The 20,506-nt window shown below is 59.3% G+C and overlaps 2 protein-coding genes and 1 non-coding gene across 3 annotated transcripts; 1 reads left to right on the plus strand and 2 right to left on the minus strand.

Annotated features, from left to right (window-relative positions):
* Positions 1 to 2,145: 2,145 nt before the first annotated feature.
* SLC27A4 (solute carrier family 27 member 4) lies at positions 2,146 to 12,480 on the minus strand. The gene is made up of 13 exons (XM_076355371.1): positions 12,435 to 12,480; positions 9,537 to 9,703; positions 8,503 to 8,897; positions 7,666 to 7,824; positions 7,225 to 7,294; positions 7,024 to 7,115; positions 6,381 to 6,490; positions 5,741 to 5,950; positions 5,366 to 5,492; positions 5,048 to 5,185; positions 4,722 to 4,886; positions 4,112 to 4,258; positions 2,146 to 3,842 (listed from the first exon to the last, which is right to left on the minus strand). The coding sequence occupies exons 2-13, from the start codon at positions 9,695 to 9,697 to the stop codon at positions 3,685 to 3,687; spliced, it is 1,932 nt and encodes a 643-aa protein (XP_076211486.1). The 5' UTR covers positions 9,698 to 9,703; positions 12,435 to 12,480; the 3' UTR covers positions 2,146 to 3,684.
* A 197-nt stretch (positions 12,481 to 12,677) lies between these two features.
* On the plus strand, positions 12,678 to 12,767 carry TRNAR-UCU (transfer RNA arginine (anticodon UCU)). Its single transcript is given in 2 exon segments — positions 12,678 to 12,714; positions 12,732 to 12,767. It is a non-coding gene; the product is annotated as a tRNA-Arg (tRNA).
* A 1,637-nt stretch (positions 12,768 to 14,404) lies between these two features.
* On the minus strand, positions 14,405 to 20,458 carry COQ4 (coenzyme Q4). Its single transcript, XM_076355776.1, has 7 exons — positions 20,367 to 20,458; positions 20,026 to 20,207; positions 19,441 to 19,537; positions 17,659 to 17,761; positions 17,186 to 17,315; positions 16,197 to 16,290; positions 14,405 to 15,572 (listed from the first exon to the last, which is right to left on the minus strand). Exons 1-7 carry the CDS (start codon positions 20,456 to 20,458, stop codon positions 15,410 to 15,412), a joined length of 861 nt encoding a protein of 286 aa, XP_076211891.1. The 3' UTR covers positions 14,405 to 15,409.
* Between the last annotated feature and the right edge of the window lie 48 nt (positions 20,459 to 20,506).

The following is a 20,506-nucleotide window of genomic DNA, read 5'->3' on the forward strand; positions in this document are numbered from 1 at the left end:
CACAGCACCATGCTCCGTCAGTACTGCTGAGCTCTCTGCAGGTCCCCTCTAGCGAAGGCCTGTGTATAGAGCCCCCCGTGCGGTTTGCTGAGCTGTTTGCCAGTCGTTCAGCACCCCCCGTCTCCCCAGAATGAGAGCTCTCACCTTGGGGGGGGGCTATCCTGCTCCTCTCGCCTGCACCCTGCTACTATGACCTTCCTCCCCCTCGCAGCTGGCCGGGAACGCAGGGTTTGGGGTGAGCTCCCTGCTATGCTCTGGCCAGGTCCCAGCCCCTCGGTTGTGTCAGCACCAGCAAGGGCTAAATCGTGCTCCTGCTCCTTGCATGGGCCTTGGCTGTGCCTGTAATCCCCATCCATCTCCAAAACCCAACAATACAAGCCGGTCTCCACTTGGATGGGCTTGCTTGCAAATAAATAACAGCCATGCTTCCCTAAGCTTCCAAAGCTATTTGCATCTGCATTTAACAGGCAGTGCCCTGAATGCAGAATTTGCTTGGCTTTTTTAAACTAACCTGCTTTTAGACAGACGGAAACACAGTGCTGAGCCTTGCCCCGCGGCCCCTCTTCCTTCAGAGCGGCTTTCTGTGCGGGGCAGCACGGCCATCTCTTCCAGGAAGGGAGAGCAGCACTCCCGTATCCTTCTGTATCACTTCAAACCATCCATCTCCAGACAACAACCCCCAAGGGCTGATTTTGGGGAGGCCAAGCTTTTACCCGTTCCCTTTAGCAGAGGGCTGGGTGAGGGCGGGCGGTTTGGGCTGCTGCCCACCACCTGCGTGGCACAACGGGGTGACCTCGGTGCTGCCGAAGTCTCCGCCAGGCACAGGCTCTGGTGATGAGCCTGAGTGGAGGGGAACGCCAGCGCCTGGGATTGCTGCTGGCCTCACACCCAGCACCATCGTCTGTACCCGAAACTTCCTCAGACAGGGTCTGACCTGTCCCCTGCATGGGTAACCCCCCTGCTCCCAGCGCCCTGTGCCCCCTCACCGCTTCCCAGGGCTCTGAACCCCTTGGAGGGGCTGTGAGACCCCAAGGGAGCCCCTAAAGAGGTCCTCCCTGAGGTGAGACGTTTGCCGAGCCCAGCCCGCCCTCCACCGGTGGCTGCGAGAGGAACAGCATCCAAAAGTGGGACCGGAGCATCTGCAGGGGCGGCAGCCATCGCTGCACACCCTGCACCAGCCCCCCGAGGCCAGGGGACACTCCCAGGCCCCTAAATATGAACCCCCGCAAGCAAAGCCACCTCGTTTGAAGGCTGAGCCCCACGGGCACTGCAGGGCTGTGGGGATGAGGCCTGTTTTCCACTGAGCTGGGGGGGCTGCTTTGGGACAGAGGCTGTCCCAGGAGCTGCGCCCTTCCAGGAGCGGTGTTGGACCGCGCTGCTCCACCACCCCATGCTCCTCCTGTCCTCGCCCATCCCCGTCCCCACCTGGAGCTGGCTGCAGAGGCCAGATGCAGCTCCGAGCTGGGCCTTGCCCAGAGTCACTCTGTCCACGGGATTGAATAAGCTAGAAGCTTTAATTTTAGTTTGAGATGCTGGAGAAGCCATTAATTTGAGCATGCCTGAAGGTGCATCTGGTATATAATGGATGCAAACACACTTCACCCAGGCAAGACATTTCTCCCTGGTACCCGCGTACCATGAAGCAGCCGGTTTCTCCTGTCCCCAGGGTTGGATGCAGAGGGTCTAAAAGATGGTTCTGGCAGTGAGGGAAGAGGAATGGGTACCAAAAAACTTGTCTTCAAGGACAGAAATGAGCTGGAAGGTTAAGCGTGGCCAAACATGGAGAGAAGCAGCAGGAAGAGGAAAGAGGGAACAGGAGAGGGATGGAGAAGCCAGATGTGCCAGGGTAAACAGGGAGAACTGGGTCAGGACAAAACAGGATGGCAACGCTGAGAACAGGACCAGGAGAAAGGGGGAGTGAGGAGTCGGTGGAGGGGTCTGGGGAGGGTTTCATCAATAGGTTGTTTTCACACAGTCATCAAACCCAGCAGCAAGGGGCTTGCTTCCCCCTGCTCCGAGATGAGCTAAAGTTCGCACAGGGAGGTTGTGCTCTGGAGTGGCAGTTCCCAGTTCCCAAACCGGCACAGTCCCCCGCCTCCCCACACAGAGCAGGACTGCGCAAGGAAGAGGTAGGAAACTCCAGTGTAGCCCATACTCGCGTTTAATCGTAAGGACAGGACAGACTGGGGCAGGCAGGTACGTTAGTGTGGAAGCACAGCTAGAAGAGCAGACACACCCTGCCCTCACAAAAGACAGATGTCATTTTAAGGAGTAACCCTGCTAAAAGCATGAAAACAAATAATTAAAAAAAAAAAAAAGAAAAAAAAAAAAGAAGAATAAACCCCAACCCAGAGTTTTCTCTGGAACAGACGTTTCTGCATGGTCTCCGAGCACTGGAATCGGACATCACTGCTAAGGCTGTTTCACACCAGACACAACATGGGGAATTCACATAGCGCAAGTCAGGTGTTTAACATGGACGTTTCAGTTCGGGGCCCATCTCCTGCAGTGGAGACAAGGAGGGCTCTTGCGGGAAGGAATGCAGAGCACGTGAAGTTAGACTCTCAGAGAGACCACCCTCCAGAGGACCTTCTCTACCCTAGGCAAGCTGCCTCCCGCATTCAGGGCACAGACATCACAGCAGGAAAGCCCCGAGAGCTGCTCCGTGGTGCTGAGTACGTCTAAGCAAATGCAAACCAGGCCCTTCATTCCCACTCTCCCAACTGCTTTCTGCAAGGAAGAAGGTGCACGAAACAAGGCTGCATCCATGAAAGGTGAAAGTGAGAGACCCAGAGAAGTGTCCACAAGATAGTGGGGTTCCCTCATGTCCTTCACCATGGAGCAAGGCCACAAGGACATACGTGGCTGCACCCACGCTGGAAGAGGAGATCAGTCCCAGATGAGCGTCCTGTCTCCCTGTGAGAGAAAAGGGCTCTCCAAGAGAGGACAGGTCTGGGCTGCTCCTCCACCTACTGCACAAACCCGGGACACATTCAAAAGTACAGACAATAAATTAAGATTGGGGAAAAAAAAAGTCAGCGTGTATTATATATAATATAATGTGCGTGTGATTGTGAAAAATAGAAATGTCATCCCCAGAAGAGAGCAAGGCATGGCAGAAACCCATTCCTGTCCCTCTCCCGAGCCCAGCACTACCCTGCTTCCCTGATTCACAGCAGAAACACACCAGCGGGGCCATGCAGGGGGCAGGGGTTGCACCTGGCACCCAGCTTCCCTCTGCCAGAGGGAGCCCTGTGCCAAGGAGGAGCTGGCTGCTTGGTGGAGGAGTGGGGAAAGAGCCCAGCACTGGTCCCTTCATGGCCTTCACAAGGAAGGGTTGCTGCAGGCAGGAAAAGGGAGGGAAACACAGGAAAAGCAAAGTGGAATGGCAGGGGCACCCCACCCCTCCTCAACTGGCCAGGGCCCTGCCCCTCCCATGGCACAGGACCCCCACCGCTGTACCAAGTAGAAAATAAAGCCATAATGAGTCTATGCTTTGGTATGTAACCATCCCCCTCCCCTTGGTTCCCCCTGTGTTCCCCCCAAACCATTATCTGTAAAACTCGTCAAATAAAATCTCTAGCATGCCTTTATATCGCTCCTTGAACCTTTTCTTCCCCAGCGCCTGCCTTGTCCCCTCTCCCCAGCAGGATTCGGGAAGGTGCCTTGCTTGAGCCCCACCAGTTACAGCTTCTGCTGTCCCGACTGGATCCTGCTGAACGCTGCCTGGTCCAGCGGCAGGTAGCGGCCTTGCCTGGAGTCCAGGAAGTACAACCTGTCCTTCACCAGTGCAGGGTCAAAGCCCTGCTTCCGCAGCTCCATCTTCTGGAACTTGTAAGTGCCTGGAGCGGGGAGAGAAGAGGGAGAGAGGGCTCACTGGCTGCACATGCTCCCATCCCCACCACACCTGTGCCACCCCGGACCCAGCCTTGTACCCCCACGCCTCCAAACCACCAGAAGAACTGGCTGGGGGCCCTATGGGGCAGAGGGGCTCCACTGGGCAGAGGGGCTCCATCCCAACCCTACCACAGATTGGCCTCCATAACCAGGTTTCAACCCCCAGGCTCCCCCCAGCTCCGTGTCCAGTGTGAGCGTGCACGCTGCAACTTACTTGTCTTGGAGACTTCGTGCAGGAACCGCAGGAAGACGGGCCGTGCGTACAGCGGCAGGGCCTTTTTCAGCTCACTGGCAAAGCCTTCTAGGTCACAGGAGTTTTCTGGGTCGGCGATGGCTGCCATTCCTGCCTTCCCTTCAATCCCTAAGAGGCAGAGAATAAGGGAGAGCACTCAGAAACACTGTCCCTGTAGCATCATCTCCCTCTGCCCCGCGCCAGCAAGGCCTCTGGCACAGATCCTGCTTTGTACTGAAGCGCTGGTGTGTCCAGCTGTGTCACCGGCTGTGTCACCACCCTGCAGCTAAGGCTACCAGCGACACCCTGCGGTCACGGTCACCTCCTCTCAGAGAAGGCACTTGCAGCCTGTCCAGAAAGGACATGGGGTCCTTCCAAGCCAGCCAGAATCAGACCAAAGCTTGAGAGAGGGAAAGAACTCTCTGGTTCCTGCTAAGCACATCCCCGGTGGCCTCTTCCCAGCTTGCCCACGGGGAGCCTTGGTCCAGCCTCTTGCAAAAGGACACGTCGATTTGGACGTGCAGGACATGCTCACATTCAAGTGCTGGAGGCCCACCTGCCTCCCCCAATCGTCCTCTCCCCTCTCAGCTACCTGGGATCTCCACCCCATAAACCACCACGTCTGTCAGATTGAGGATGCGGCTCAGCGTCCCCTCCACCTCTGTGGTGGAGACGTTCTCCCCCTTCCAGCGGAACGTGTCCCCAGTGCGGTCCCGGAAGTACATGTAGCCATATTTGTCCATCACCAGGACATCCCCTACAGGAAAGTGAGGAATAGGCAAACATGAGGCGTCAGAGGGGCTAGGAGCAACCCTGGAGCATCTCAGGGCAGTGCCACTAGCCTGGGACAGCCCCCACACCCACACAGGTACCCTTCTCCTCCGCTCTCAGCAGACGGAAGGGCCCTGCTTGCCTCACCTGTGAGATAGGCAGCGTCCCCTTTTGTAAACACATCCTTGGCGATTTTCTTGTTGGTGGCTGACTGATTCAGGTAGCCGTCAAAGTGCTGCAAGGGGTTGCTCTTGACAATGCGGCCCACCAGCTGCCCTGGCTCCCCTGCAGGGAGAAAAGAGGGGATGAAGAGGGGAAGCAACCACCCGCACCCAAGCAAAAAGGGTGTCTAATGGGGTTGGTGGGGTTTAACTGAGCAGAGACTCAAACCTAGGTAAATTATCTTGAAGTATCAGGAAAGACTCACACAGAGCTGAGGAGACTTATCCCTGTGGTTGCCCTCACCTGGTTTGCAGTGGATACAGACACCATCCGGCCCCCGGATCAGCTCCATGGTGTCTTCATCCACCCGCACCAAGCCGATGGGGTACACACCTGGTAGGATCCTGCTGTTGAAGCCGCACGACCCAACCTAAGACAGAAAGAGCTCAGAGCCATGGGTAGCAGGGACATCTCTCCTGCCCCGAGCCTGCTGCCCATGCACATCCAGGATACCAGAGAGCTGGCACCGCATGACAGCCAAAACCCCTCCGGGCAGATGGCAACCCATGCCAAGCCTCTTGGAGCAAGAAACCAGGAGCAAACAGCCTGCCTGGGTTTCCAACCCTGCCCAGGCCAGCAGGCACCCTCTGGGACACGGGGAGGGTGGTGGGGCCTCACATTGTTGTCGAAGTTTCCCAGGCTGCAGTTGCACTCGGTGGCCCCGTAGAATTCGGCCACCTGGGTGATGCCGAAGCGGGCCATGAACTCCCGCCAGATGGAGGCACGCAGCCCGTTGCCCAGCGCCATGCGCACCCGGTGCTGCCGCTCCACCTCCTGGTATGGCTGGTTCAGCAGGTAGCGGCAGATCTCCCCAATATACTGCACAATCTGGGAGGGATGGAGAGGAAAGACTCACTAGGACCCCTCCACCAGGCCCTGGGGTCTGTTTGGGGTTTCTTCAGGGTACGTAGGAATGGCACAACACGCTCAAAGCCCCCTAAAGAGGCTGTGGTAAAACCCAGGAGCCCTACTAGCTCATCCAGTGCCTGTCCCTCCCTGGTTAATCCATTCCTCCAGTCTGTGAAACCTATCTGAGACCTCCTGGCTAATGCTGGAGCACAGGAAGGGTTTGGACACGTGAAGTTACCACCCCAGGTGGGAAGGACACAGCCCCACCATCTTCAAAAGTGGTTTGGGATGGACAGGCAGAACTGGTCCAGGCCTCCCCCTCTTCCAGCAGCTGGGCTCTCCCCAGCACGGCACAGATCCCCAGGCTCCGCTCTCCAGTCCCAGCTGGCCCCTTGCCTCACAGCCTCACCGTGCAGTTGTATTTCACGCAGTCCTCCCAAAAGTGCGAGGCCGAGAACTTCTTGCGGATGACAATCGTCATGCCTTGCAGCAGGCACTGCCCGACCCCCACGATGTTCCCTGCGGAGAGGCAGCCAGGGGAGCCCTCAGTCCCCAGACACCTCCAACCCAGCCCGCTCAGGGAGAGGCCTGGCAGGGCAAGGTGGATGCCACGCACTGGCTCACCGCAGACGGGTGTTCACCTAGCCAAAGTCCCCAGGACCACAGGCACCGGGGAGGAGATGCGTGGCAGCAAGATCTGGGGCAGCACTTTGCACCTAGACATCCCAGCATGTCTCAGCCAGCCAGGCTGGCACCGCTTCCCCTGCCCCCTGACTTTCCACATGGAGCAGCAATAAGGTGCAGCTATTCCAAAGCCAGGCTAGGAGCTGGGATAACCCCCCACACACAAACACTCCCCACTCCAAAGATCAGCCAGATCGATTCTTGGCTCCCAGGGAAAAAGCAGAAAGCCTCAGTCAGACACTGCCAGCAGCAGCCAGCTCCTACTCAACATGGAGATCGCTGCTGCACCAGCCTCCATCCTGAGCCCTGGGCTTGGCTGAGGGGAAGAGACAGTCCCGGCATGCAGGGCTCCGTACGGCACACGTTACCTGCAGCGTGGTAGAGCGGTAGGCAGTCGTACATCACATCGTCGGGCCTCATGCGAAAACCGTAAAAAACTAAGCTGGACATGCGGAAGTACCTGGGGTGGGAAGGTGAAGGGACATGTCAGCAGCAGGGCCAGAGGCGCTGTGCTAGGACAGAGCAGAGCTCAGCTCTGTCCTCCCCCGAGCCCCTGCCCACGGCCTTACCGGCAGTTCACCACAATGGCAGCCTTGGGCAGCCCTGTCGTGCCAGAGGTGTAAATGTAGAAGAGTTTATCTGGAAAGCAATGAGAAGGCAAGGTCACATACCCAATCTAGGACCTGGCTGAACCAGGAGCAGGGGACAAGTCAAATTTAAACACTCTGCTCATGTCAGTTGAGCCAAAACTTTCTTATGTGACAGCACCAAGAACATGCTGCGTTCACCCTGGGCAGATCAGGTCTGTTGGACACATGGAAGGCACAACAGGATACTGCTCCACACAGGGCTGGGCTTCAGACACTGGAGTAATACCCATCCCAAACACCCCAGGCCCTGCTGCAGACGTCTGCCATTGGCATCCTGAGCAGACGTTCTTGCCAGTGTTGTAACCGGCTGATCCACAAAGACACCACTGTGAGTTTGGCCCCCAAGAGCTGACCACATACCAAGAAAGCCCTTATCAGGGGGGGTTGGCTGGTGCCGCTGGGCCATCTGCAGGAGGGGGTCCAGGTGTTTTGCACCAGGAAGCACGGACTCAGGGCTTCCTTCCCCGGACCAGAAGAGAGGGATAGATTTCTCCAGGGAGGGCTGCACTTCCTGCATTGCTGAGAAAGTAAAGAGGGGAGATGGAGAAAGACCGCAGGGTGGTTACAGCACAGAGACCCCCTGCCCTCCCAGACAGTCTCAGGGAGACACTGCCCCAGGTAGCAGTACCCTCGCTGTGCTTGGCAGAATCCCCAAACGGGTGACAACCATCCCAGGGGGATGTTGTTCCCATGATTAACAGATGCTGGGGCCACAGCCCAGGCCTCTTCAATGACTAGAAGATCCTGTTCTCCACCTCTCCCCAGCCAAAACCTCTTCGGTGCCAAGAGGTCTGTTGACACCATCAACATCAGAGGCGTGGGCTGAAACACATGAGGAGCTGGAGCCGAGGTGCTGCAGGGATGTGGCTAACAGCCACAGAGAGCAAGGGGAGGCTCGTCCTGTGCAGCAGGGCAGGCCCAGCCCAGCCCAGCCCAGGGCTCCACACAGGGGATGCACCCAAGAGGCACAAGGAAGGATCCTCACACCCAGGCTGGCCTGCCTGGGAGCCAGTCAGCACTGAACTCCAGATCCTGCCCAGCGGCCAAAGGGATCAACAAGAAAAAACCCAGATCCAATTCCAACTGTTCACTCTCTTCCAGATCCCTGCTCTGTGGTGGGCAGGAAAGGAGCACTAAATCCATTGACACACACCCCCCAAGTTCAGAGCACCCCTGACGCATCTGACTGCCCCTCACCTTCCATCATCTCCACCCCAAAAACCACAGCCTTGGAGTTGGAGATGGTGATGCAGTGCAGCAAGGCCTCCATGCGCAGGTGGGAATTCACAAGGGCGGTCTCCACCCCAATCTTGGCCAAACCGAGCCACAGCCCCACATACTGATTGCGGGACTCCATGAAGAGAGCCACCACGTCACCAGAGCGGAAGCCTTGGTCGTGGAAGAAATTGGCCACCTGGTTGGAGTACTCATCCAGCTGCCGGAAGGTCCAGCTCTCGCCTGTGCCTTGGAAGATCAGTGCCATCTTCTCTGGATACTTGCTCGCGGTCTTCTGGAAGATCTTGGCGATTGTGTTCTTCTCCCTCACGTGCCTCCATACCTGCCACTTCACCCGCAACAGGACCAGCCCCGTGCTGCCAAAGGAAGAGGAGGAAGAGGGCAGCTGCTCAGTGACCCCTGCAAAACCACTTCCTCCAGCAAAGCCAGCACAGCACGAGGCTCCAGGCCCTACTCTAGGACAGCAGCAGCTCTGGGTGCTCCCCTGAGCTGCGTGGCCATAGGCAGAGGTCCTCCGCAAATAGGCTTATAGCTAGGAACTGATGGAGGCCAGGAAGAGATGTGTTTTGGAAGGCGGCAGACATGGATGTCCCCAGTCAAAGGGGCATCTTTGAGCCTCAGGTGCTCTCCAAGAGGTGACACCGCTCCCTCCCCACAAATCCTTGCCAGGAGCTGGCACAGCCTGGTACCAACTCAGAACTGACCCTGCACAGGCACCTGGTTCCATGGCAGCAGCTTTAGGGACACGGTGAAGTACAAGGACAGTGACTTAGACTTCCAGCTCAGCTGAAATCTATCTTTCCTCTGAAAACTTTGCGCAGGAGTTTGGAGCCGCCCAGGCGCGGCAGAGGGAGATCTCCTTCCAGCTGGGCTGGGTGCCAGCAGAAACCCAGGATTGTGCAAGGACCTGGGGGCTGTGCTCACACATACACTGGGGCAGAGCAGTGGGCCAGGGGGAAGGTGGATGGTCAGGCCATCCCAGTCAGGACACCTACGTGACATCCCTTCGTATTGTCTTGATGAATATGAGGAAGAAGTCCCATCCTCCGGATCCCAGGTAGAAGATGAAGAGAGCGGGGATGGCCTGGGCCCAGGACAGCTCCAGACTGACCCTGAAGAACAGCAGCAGCGCTGCAAAAGCAGCCAGACGCAGCATCGTGGCCTGCAGAGAGAGAAACCACGGCCATCAACCCACGCACACTGGACTCGGCGATAATGAACCCATGGGCAGGGGATGCGTTAGCAGCCCCCAACTTCCTGGATGAGGTCCCTGAGTCACCACTCCTCCCGGCCACGAGGACATAACCCAGCAGCCCAGAGCTCCCACAGATGTAACTTTACCGGACCTTGGCGATGGCCTCCAATTAAGCCGCCGGCACAGCACTGCTCAGTGCCAGGCAAGAGCCTGGCCGTTCCCACCTGGGGAGCCACATCCTGCACACCAGCCAGGGGCACAGCTGCACACCAGCGGCATGAGATGCAGGATGAAGTCACTTCATGGATGTGGGAGCGGAGTCACAGCAGGAGACCTTGTACAGATGTTTGGCAGGCACCAGGGCGATGCCAGGCAGGGCTGGCTCAGCCCCTCACCTCTAGCCTGACAAAGCCCAGCTCCAAATTCCTCCCTGCCCGAAGAATCCCTCCATCCCCATAACGCAGGTCTCCCTGTCCCCCAGCACCAGCTCTCCTGCACAGCTGGCTCCGGGACAGCCAGCACGGCTGGTGGGAGAGCGCAGCTTCACACGCTCCCCAACACAGCTCAGACAGGAACAGGGACAGGAAACTCAGTCCTTTGAGCTCTGCTCATGTTTGCAAACCCTCGTGTCGACAGACAATTTCTTGGCCTGGTTCTGCTGGAGACACTGCCAGAGCGGGTTGGGGACGAGACCAGGCGCAGGCATGCCCTGGCCAGGCTGGATTGGGCAGAACAAGGGCTGTTGCTGCTGCCAGGAGCACCCAGACCCCTGCCCCATGCCCTGTGGACAGCAACTCAGGCTCTGGTACTTGTCCCCCCAAAACAGCACCTCTGTCTCCATCCCAAACACACCCCAGATGTGGCTCTGAGACTTGCAGGAGATCACAATCTAGCAAAGGCTCTTTTCAGGCAACAGCATCGGGCAGAGGAAAGTGACAGAGATGTGACCCTCGCAGCTTGAGGGCTCCTAGATAAAACTGGTCCTTCCTGGCATGGTCGCAGGCTGAAGAGGAAGGAAACACTCATGTCATTTCCCTTTCTCTCTTGAAGGTGAATTCACTGCTCTGAAGCTGGCAGCCCTGAGTGGGCTCTGCCACAGCCGGCGGGGCCAGGAGCCACGCTTGTGGCTTTCCCTCTGCTCCACGCAGTTCCCCCAGGTCCGGGGAGCCTCTGTTCATTTGGTACGAGACGCTGGCAGGGTGGGAGCCAAGGCAGTGCCACATGGTCACCGTGCCCTGGCATGTCACGCAGGCTGTCTCACCTCCGAGCCGTGCCACTGGCAGCAGGCAGGGATGCACCAGAGCACAAGATGCCACTCCCGGGGGGGGCCTGGGGACATCCTCCCATCCACAGCCCCTTCCCAGAGACTTCCCCCTTGTGCCAGTGGCCTTTGAGCTCTCTCCACCAAACACCTCCCAGGCCTGAGATCCCACAACACAGTCCCTCGGCATTTTAGCTGGGCAGGACCCACAGCATTTTTGCCTAGGAGCCTCTCTGTAGTTAAACAGGGCAACTCTTAAATCACCATCAAACTACTATGCCTCAGCCAAGACCTGGGCCCTTCGTTACACACTCACATCAAACAGACAGACACGGAGAGCTGGCAGTGGGGAAGTCACACTCTGTGTGGGCAGCAAGGCGCTTAATCGCCCACTTGAAGGCAAGACGGGCCCAGACAGGCCCCTGTTATCCTCTGCTCACATCTCTGCCTCACACTGGCATGCCCGGTGCCTCCCGCCGAGAGATAACCGGTGCATTACTGAGAGATAACTGGTGAGAGATTACCAAGAGATAACCGGTACATTACTGCCAGAGACCTCCAGCCCTGCCGTTAAGGATTCAGGTCTTGTCTAGCTGCATCAACACAGAGAAAATTAAGACCTGCCTGTAGCTCCGCAGCCAGCGGGCACAAAGGCAAACCGCAGGGATCCATCACCCAGGGGCACAGAGACCCGAGGAGAGCTGGGGAGAGGGACCAGTCTGGGGAGCAGGTCGCAGGGGGGGATGACAGGCAGGCGACCGGGCTCCAAGAAGCCACAGTGCTAATGGTCAAGCTCCAGGGCCCAGGAGGTCCCCAGAGGCATCTCCCCCCACTTGGCCCTGGGCAGGGTAACAGGGATGAGCCCGCCGGCCCCGAGGAAGGATGGGGAGGGTGAAACGAGATGCCTCCCGGCCCCGGATCTCCCTCCCCGTCCTTCCCCGGGGCCGGCGGGCTCATCCCCAGCAGACAGGACGAGCAGCGCAGCCCCATCCCCATCTGAGGGGGCAGAAGGCCCGGGAGGCCCATGAGGGCCTCACAGCGGGGCTGCAGCCGGGACCCACCTCCCCTAACCCCGGCCAGGCCCGGGAACCGCCCGGGGAGAGCCGGTACCCGCGAGGGGAGCCCCGCAGGCCTCTGAGGGGGAGGCCCGCGGCGCCTCATGAGGAGACCGTGGGGCTGAGGGGCCCCGGTACCGCCCGCGGTGCCTCATGAGGAGACCGGGAAGCTGAGGGACCCCGGTACCGCCCGCGGTGCCTCATGAGGAGACCGGGAAGCTGAGGGACCCCGGTACCGCCCGCAGAGCTGCGGCGCCTCACGAGGAGACCGTGGGCCGCGGCGGCCCCGCCTGGCCGCCCGCGGGGAGGCAGCGCGGCCGCCGCGGCGGGGCAGAGCGGCGCCGGGACGTCACGGAGGGGGAAGACGGTGCCGCGCTCTTACCGGGCTCCGGTGCGTCCGCTGCGGCCCGGCCACCTGCACCGGGAGCGGGGCCCGCCCGCCGCTGCGGCACGGGGCGGGGCGCGCAGCGCGGCCCGCCGGGAGTTGTAGTCCCGCCCGGCGCCGCCGGCCCGGCCCCGCGGTGGCGGGTGCGGTCCCGGGCAACGGCGGAGCTCGGGGCGGGGCGGGACGCGGGGCGGGGCGGCGCGGCGGGAAGAGGCGGTGAGGGCGGCGGGGCAGAGCGAGGGCTCTGTGGCGCAATGGATAGCGCATTGGACTTCTAGCGCGGTGACGGGAGTCATTCAAAGGTTGTGGGTTCGAGTCCCACCAGAGTCGCATTTTGCCGCCGGGGCGCGGCGATCGCTCTCGGGGTTCCTCAACCGCAACGGGCCGGGGGGAGCCGCCGCCCCCGGCCGCTGCTGCCGCGCAGGAGCCCGGCTGCCCTCGGCAGACCGGGGAGGGGAGCCCCGTTTTCGGAGCGGAGCCAGGTGCGGCCGGGGGACGAGAGGACAGAGCCACGCGGGGAGAGGAGCCGCAGGACGCGGCCCTCCCGGGGATTAACGGATGCGCATCGATCCCCGCGGGTCCGTCCGCAGTTCTGCAGCAGCATCACCTCCTTCGGTAGTCATCGTTATCACATCCCCAAAACGGCCCCAGCAGCATGGGCATGGACCACTGCTGGTGGCGGTGGTGGAGTTGCCACTTGCCGACAGCGAATATGTTCCCCAAAAAAATGCATTTTCGCATGGCTTGTGTCTGACCCGCCTGCTGCCCTCCTCAGCCACCGCTGCCTTCCTTCTCGCAGACTCGACGAGCAACAGCCATGGCAAACAGGAGCCGCGGTGGCTGTTAAGTGATCCGGCCGAGCAGGTGCAGTTTAAAATTACATTACATGCCATTTCTGTAGCGCTGGCAGCAGCCCACCGAGCAACACGCAGCTGCGCGAAGGCGGCACAACCGCCACCGGCAGCCCAAGCGCTGCACGGCCGCGCTAAATAACCCGAACTGCAGTGAAACCCTCTCTCACGATCATCATTTCCCGCATTTCCTTGACTGCTGCTCATGGCTTCTGCAAGTGGCAAATCTTTGCTTGCCTTTGGTTTAACCACCCCAAAGCTCCAACAGGTTTCCGATGCAGATAAAGCACATTTCCGGGTCATTTTAGGGCCAAACGCTTCTTTTATCTCGACCAGTGCAATAGGACAACCCCCACTCTGTGTTTTATGGCACCTGAAAGATGTACTTATATGATAGCCTTTATTATCTGCTTGAAATAAGTCCGGAGGCCAAGGGGAGGCACGAACATGGTTTTGGAGAAAAGCCCAAAGTCTGGCTGGTGAGGCGGGGGGTGGAGGGAGAGGTTGAAAACGGGGAGTCGGGTGGCACAGGAAGGCGGCCAGTCCCTCTGTCCTGGTGTCTGCTCTTAAATGTAGCCAGAAAACCAAGAGTTTTGCCCCTGTTCAGCCTCCTGGGATGGAGCAACCCTGACCCCTGGTTACACCGTCAGCCCCTGCTCCTGCCCATCTGCTCCAACATCCTGCGGGAGACTGCGACAGGGCCACTGAAGCTCACAGCGTGGCAATGCCATGTCCCCCGGCTGCCACCAAAGGACCCCAGCCAGAGCACCTCCTCCTTCCCCCGGGAACCAGGATTGCTTTAGGAAGCCCCCAGCCTTGCCCCCCTCCTGCTCCGCACCCCTATCTTCCCGTCCAGGCCTTTCTGCAATGACCACCACAAGGAGCCACTCAACAGCCCAGCACCCCCAAATCCCAGCTGGAAAGATGCGGCTCCGCAGCCCATTTTGTGCCCCGGTCCCCAGGCACATGTGGCCACGTGCGTGCCCTGCCATCACCTACCACCGCAGACAAAGAACAGCAGACCCTGCTGGAGCCGAAAAGGGGTGAGGTTTCACATCAGATCCCCCCCTCAGACGGGGAGATGGGGTGGAAGGAGAGGGGTAACAAACCACAAACTCCACCATGGATTTTATTAAGCAAGAAGGAATTTCAACAGCAAACCCACAAGTACAAAGAGACCCCGGCCTCGTGGCTCTCTGCCCTCGCATCCGACAGCTCTGCACTCCAGCCACTGGCAGTCTGGAGCCCTGTTTAATTAACCCAGACAGCAATCAGCTCCCAGACGCAGCGCAAGCAGCCGCCGTTTCTGTACTCCCAGGATTCAGCCCCTTATTCCCGATCGCGTCATTTTGTTGCCCAAGGAGAGGACGATTCCTATTGAAAACCCAGCGCAATCACGTGGATTTCAGCATTTTCGATGGGGAGGGACTACAGGGAGACACTGCAGACTGGGATCGGCTCTCGAACAGCCAATCCAGCAGGGATAATATCCAAAGGTAGTTCCCTGCCTGCTCCCGTCGGTATGCAATCACGCACTGCCTGCTCTCCAAGGCGTGAGGCACATCTCATATGACCCACCAGGAAACCAGTCAGGCACCAGTACAAGATGGGATTTCACTGTTGCACACACCAAACCTGCCCCTGGGCTGCTCTGTAAATCACTGGTTTAGCTCCAGTCCAGGGCAGCCCCAAGACTTTAAGTCTTCCCTGGGAGGGTGGGAGGAGGGATTTACCTATACAGCCCTAGAGCTGCAGAAGGCCAAGTTTGCTCCGGTGTGTCGTAAACCAGCTCTGCTCCCTCCCCACCCCAGCATTTTGGAGCATCAGTACCGGAGCCAGCAGCCAGACCCAGCTGGCAAAGGCATGGTGGGACTTCCCACCCCTCCACTGAATCACAAACAGCAAGAAGTGTCAAGTTTTGTCATGGCACAGGGAGGGGCCACTTGGTCCCTACCAACGGGAGGGTGCCAGCTCTTGGCAGGAGAAAACTCAGCCCCGGAGTCCGTGGCAGCTGGTAGCAGAGCCACGCTGTGCTCCCAGGCAGGAGGAGATGGAGCGCAGCAGGGGACCACTGCTGTCTGCCCGACGGGGATCCCCTGTCCCCTCCCCGTACTTGAGCTCTCACACTCGAATGGCCGGGGGAGGGAAGATGCCGATCTCCTCCCGCAGGGACTCCACTGGCTGCTCCCAGCGCTGCTCGTAGTAGACATTCAGGATACAGCTGGCATTGCGCCCGCTCCGAATTGCCCAGGGAACCAGCTCGGTGGCCAGGACCTGCAGCTTTCTGAAACAAGAGACACAGATGGTGACAGTTTTGATTTCCATGTTTTGTTTTCGCTTTCCTTCTCCAAGTCTCCAGCAGATGCCAACCCCATGCGTCCCATGTACCACAAGCCTCTCCACCCCTCTAGCATCCCTTCTGCTTATCTCATAGGGGAAACTGAGGCACAGAAGAGGACGGTGTGCCGGGAAGGTTACAGTCGGCAGCAAACCCAAGATCAGACCTCAGGTTCTGCAATCCCCAAACTGTACTGGGCCACCAAAACAGATGTGCTGGGGCAGGGAACGGCCATCAGCGTGGTGAGGGTCCTGCTGGCCCTCAACATGTGCCCAGCCAAGGGCAGCCAGGCCTGGGCATTGCTCCTCCTGCCTGGCCCAGGAGATTCAGTGCTGGAAGCAGATGAAACATCAGGTTCTGCTTCAGTGACCAGGCAAAGCCATGTCTCCCACTGTCACCGCTTCCCTGGGCCGTGGGGACAGAGCAGCAGGTTCACACGAGGGATCCCTGACTGACTCCCCCCTGCAAACTAGCAGTGTCCCCTCTTCATCCCCAGAGGATACCGGAAAGCATCACCCAGGCTGGCACATCCCCCGGGCAGAGACTCCCTCCTCATCGGCCAGTGCCTACCGTGCGCTGAGACGGACGGGGCCGAACGCAGCTCCCAGGACACACATGGGCAGCCCCGTCTGGATGGCTTCGAACCACTTCACCACGACCTCGCCTGGGAGGGAGCAGGGAGGCCATGAGCAGGCAGGGCACCCAGGTCAAGGACTAGCCAGGGTCGTGCGGTCCCGCAACGCAGGCTGCATGATCTACCCCTTCCCAAGGATGGCTACGCACCCGTCCCCTCCGCTTCCGCAGCAGGACTCGGGAATGCTTCCCAAGCCTGGCCGTGGCCTCATCCTGTGCCAGGACGAGCCTCGTCGTGCCTGACCCACCCAAGAGGGACAGCCCAGGGTCCCCGCGGGAGCAGCACCCCGCAGTCGATGCCCTGTGAACTTGGGAAACACCTCCTGGGCAGGCTGGGTCCCTGCAGATCTTTAGCGATGCAACTGCTGAAGCCTGATCCCCCGTGCAGCTTTCCCCATCTCTCGGCACGGGACAGACCTTTTACAAATGCCACCAGGTCTCAGCCAAAGCCTGCACAGGAGACCTGACATGCCGGTTCCTGCAGGCTCACCAGCAAGGCTCGACTTGTGACTTGCTATTGAGTCAGACACAAAACGAGGGCAAAGGACACGGGGACGTGCAGATAAGGAGCAACCAGGAACCCCTCACTTCTTGCCTTTGCTCAGAGCTTGCGAAACATCCCTCCCGCAGTGCCACCTTCCCTGCCAAGCAGCAAACACCCACCCACCTGCCCGCCCAGGAGCTGCCTGCATCCAGGGCTCGGGCAGAGCATCTCCCAGCAGGTGAAAGGTGACATCCTGCAGGCTCTCAGTCACCACAGAGCCAGCGATGCAGGACAGTGATGATGCAAACCTCCCCGCACACCTCCCCGGGCTGAGGGTCGGGGAGTCCGACCGGCCCAGCCCGCTCCGTTCCTGGGACAGGCGGCCGAGCATCGTCAGTGCTGCGGTTTGGCAGCGCAGCCCTTTGAGCCCACCGCTGCTCACCTAGCATGTTGGTTGGCATGCCCAGGAGGGTGTGCATCAGGTCGTGGACTTCTCGGTACCGCTGGATCACGTATGCCAGCTCTTCATCATCAACAAACTTGGGTGGCATCCGGGTGTCTGGAGAAACCTTCTGCAAATCCAAAGAGGTCCAAGTCAGCCCCTTCCAAATCTCAAGTTTCTGGTATCCTTCTTTAACAAACAGACATACGTGGCCCCTTCCATCAGCACAACTCCCAGCCCCAATGATGGGGGTCAGTATCATTTACATAGACGAAAACCAAGGACCACACAGCACTGGTGACAAATCCAGCACTGTCCAACACCCAGCATCTCACCCCATCCCGACTCCCTCTCGTTCCCAGAGGGTTCCCCACAGGTTCCTCCATGGCTCAAATCTCTCTCTAAAGCGCACCTGCGCTCCCAGCACTGGGATCAACTACAGCCGTTCGTACCCTGTGAAACCCCACACTCACATTGTTCTCCAAGAACCGGACGTACTCTCGGCCCAGCGAGCCATCCGGCAGCCCACGCAGCCTGGCCATGTCCAGGGTGGAGAGACGGATGCGAGGCCGTTCCCTGAAAGCGAAACACAGGTCAGTGAGTCTCCCAGTGAAACCCACAGCAGGGGGTCCTGGAGAAAAGGAGCCCCTGGAAACCCCCATCCCCTGCCTCTGCCCTTCCCAGGCATTTTCCTTGCAAGGATCCTGACTGCTCGCTGCAGGGATAGCACCATCCTTATTTCTGTTGCTGAGGCTGGGACGAAAATTGCTTAAAGGATTTACCTGAAGCCTTGGCAATAAAAGAGCTCTCATCTTGCACCCCTGTAAAACTCCAGTTGGAAAAACACCGGTGTCCCCTGCACTAAAACGCTCCTGCGTGGGCTGCTGGCCAGGCACAGCCCCCAGCAACAGCCGGCCCTGGGGGAGCAGAGCTCTTTAGCGTCCCTGCAAAGCAGCCAGGGCTTCAAAGAAACGACCCTAAAGAGGGAAGGGAATTTGTTCTAAATGCAGGTTTAATTTCCCTCCTGCTCAGGCTTTCACCACCAGCCACGTGGCAGCCACGCATGGAAAGGTCTTCTCTCCAGGTTGTTGGCAAACAGGTGCCCCACAGCCCTGGAACTAAACAAAAGCCCTTTTATTTCCATGCACAGGATAAATTCTTCCCATGATAAAAGCCTTTCAGTGGATCCAGGATCCACCTGGAGTGGAGGTGCCAGGGAGATAAGCAGGACTCGCACCAACTTTACCCTGGCCGCAGATGCTTCCTTGTGTATTTGGTGTCAAAGGGACCTCAGCAGCTTGGAGGATTAAAAGAAACACTTGTGTGCACAAACTGGACCACTGCAAATCCCTGCAATACCACGGGGCAAGGTGCAGGTGGGGAACGTCTCTTCCCAGCCCTCGGTGCCTTTGCTGTCCCCTCTCCCTAGGCAGTTCCTCTGGGGCTCAACCCCATCCTGGTGCTCCGTGTGCTTTGCTGGGTCAGTGTCTGGAGCCAGGATCAGGCTGCTCTGCACAAACATATGGCAAAAAGCAGCTTCTTCCCAGCCCCTTCGTGGTACAACCCGAACGATACACAAGCGGCAGGCGTGACACGTAACAAGGAGCGGGGAGAAGGCAAGTAAATAAGCAGTAAGATATTGGTTAATAAGAGACTCATTAAGTCCCTCCTGGTCCCTGCAGGCATGGAAGCAAAAGTGATCAAGTCTTAACACAGAAGACAAGAGAAGTGGCCTCATTTCACAGCTTGGGGAGATGCCCGTGGGCGCCAGGAAAGAAAATACGGAGATGTCTAAGGAGGAGGCAGACCAGCAGAGACGAAGCCTCCAACGCAAGAAGATGCAGCAGCAGGCGCAGGGGAGAAATCCATGGACGTGCTGGGTTTTCACCACTGCTCAGCATCCACCTCCATGGATTTCTCCCCTGCGCCTGCTGCTGCATCTCCCTGCGTTGGCACCTGCCAGTTCCAGCAGCGAAGCAGAACAGACAGACAGCAGCACCTGAAACAGGGCTGGGCCCAGCGGCTGCTGTGCTCTTGCCCTTAGACTTGCCACGGGGCTCCTGTGATCGTTAAAAATAAAAGTAAAATAAACAACCTGGAGGGTTAGAGCTAACAAAATGCTTGTGCTGCTTTCAAGCCGGGGAGCACAGGGCTCTCCCTTCATGGGGCCCAAGGAACGTGCCTGGCCTTCTGCCTTCCCTCCCCACCACGAACCACGCAGCAAGGGAGGGAAGGAGGGATGCGGAGGGACGCACTGGAGGATGCGGTAACCTTCAGGGTGGTGTTTCATCTTGTCTCGCAGGTTGGGCAGGGCAAGGCAGCCCGTGGTCTCCCCAAGGACTGCCACCATGTCTGAAAGAAAGACCAGAGAATGACCCAAGAGTGGTTTTCGCAACACCCAGGTGTCCTCGGTTGGCAGGTGAGGAAATGGGGCAACGAACCCCTTGGCCAGGAGCAGGCAGGAAGCCTGTGGCAAAGCAGGAACCTGACGAACCACGGATCTTCAGCCTCAGGGCAGCTCTGCCCTGGTGTCACCCACAGGGAGGGACGTAGGAGCAGGCATGAGGCATGGGGGACCAGGGAGGAATGAAATGGGGCTGGGTGGCATCATAGGGGGTCAGGAGGAGATCACCGGGGGTGTTTGGGGTTCTTCATCCCCTCTCTTCCACAGCCTCCTGCCCTGGGCCAGGTCTCAGCCCTGCACTTGCCCCATTACTAGATGTCTCACCCAACAGAAGGAGAAATAAAGTCCCCTGAGAAGCTCCCAGGAGACACGGGGCAGGATTTGCTGGACGTTAATGAGAACCCTGGGTGGAACGAGCTCCCCTCGCTCGGCTTACCGTGTCTGTAGGGGTCACAGAGAGCCATAAACGCCGAGCCGGCAGCCAGCAGCGCTTTCTGCAGCGGGCTAGTGGGGATGTGCCCGGGGTACAGCTGGTAGCGCCCTTCCTCCTCCTCCTCCTCCTCCTCCTCGCCGCTGCGTCCATCCCGGGCCCGCGGCTCGGTGTGGCTCAGACAGGCTCTGCCTGCGGGGAGCAGGGGGTGAGGAACCGGCCCGGCGGGTCCCCAGAGCCCGCGGGGCACGGAAACGGGGCGGGCACGGCCCGGACGCCCTTGGGGCTGCCCGCGGAGGACGGGGCCGGTGGGGGCCGGGACCGGGGCTGGGGCGGGGGGAGGGCACTTGCCTGGGGAACCGGGACCCGCCCGCAGCAGCGGGGCTCCCACCCGCGTCGCCGCCGCCGCCACCACCGCCCGCCGCAGCAGCAGCAGCATCCCCCCCCGGCACGCCGCCGCCTGCCCCGGAAGGGCCCGGCGGGGCGG

The sequence above is a fragment of the Aptenodytes patagonicus genome, chromosome 18, assembly GCF_965638725.1.
Source record: "Aptenodytes patagonicus chromosome 18, bAptPat1.pri.cur, whole genome shotgun sequence".
Classification (NCBI taxonomy): domain Eukaryota; kingdom Metazoa; phylum Chordata; class Aves; order Sphenisciformes; family Spheniscidae; genus Aptenodytes; species Aptenodytes patagonicus.

Coding starts and splice junctions, on each gene's coding strand:
- SLC27A4 (XM_076355371.1), bottom strand. CDS start 9,697: ATGCTGCGTCTGGCTGCTTTTGCAGCGCTGCTGCTGTTCTTCAGGGTC. Junction 7,295..7,665: donor CCCTGATAAGGGCTTTCTTG/GTATGTGGTCAG, acceptor ATTGCTTTCCAG/ATAAACTCTTCTACATTTAC. Junction 5,951..6,380: donor GCGTGAAATACAACTGCACG/GTGAGGCTGTGA, acceptor CATCCCTCCCAG/ATTGTGCAGTATATTGGGGA.
- COQ4 (XM_076355776.1), bottom strand. CDS start 20,458: ATGCTGCTGCTGCTGCGGCGGGCGGTGGTGGCGGCGGCGGCGACGCGG. Junction 19,538..20,025: donor CTGTGACCCCTACAGACACG/GTAAGCCGAGCG, acceptor TCTTTCTTTCAG/ACATGGTGGCAGTCCTTGGG. Junction 15,573..16,196: donor CCCGTCCGTCTCAGCGCACG/GTAGGCACTGGC, acceptor CTCTTGTTTCAG/AAAGCTGCAGGTCCTGGCCA.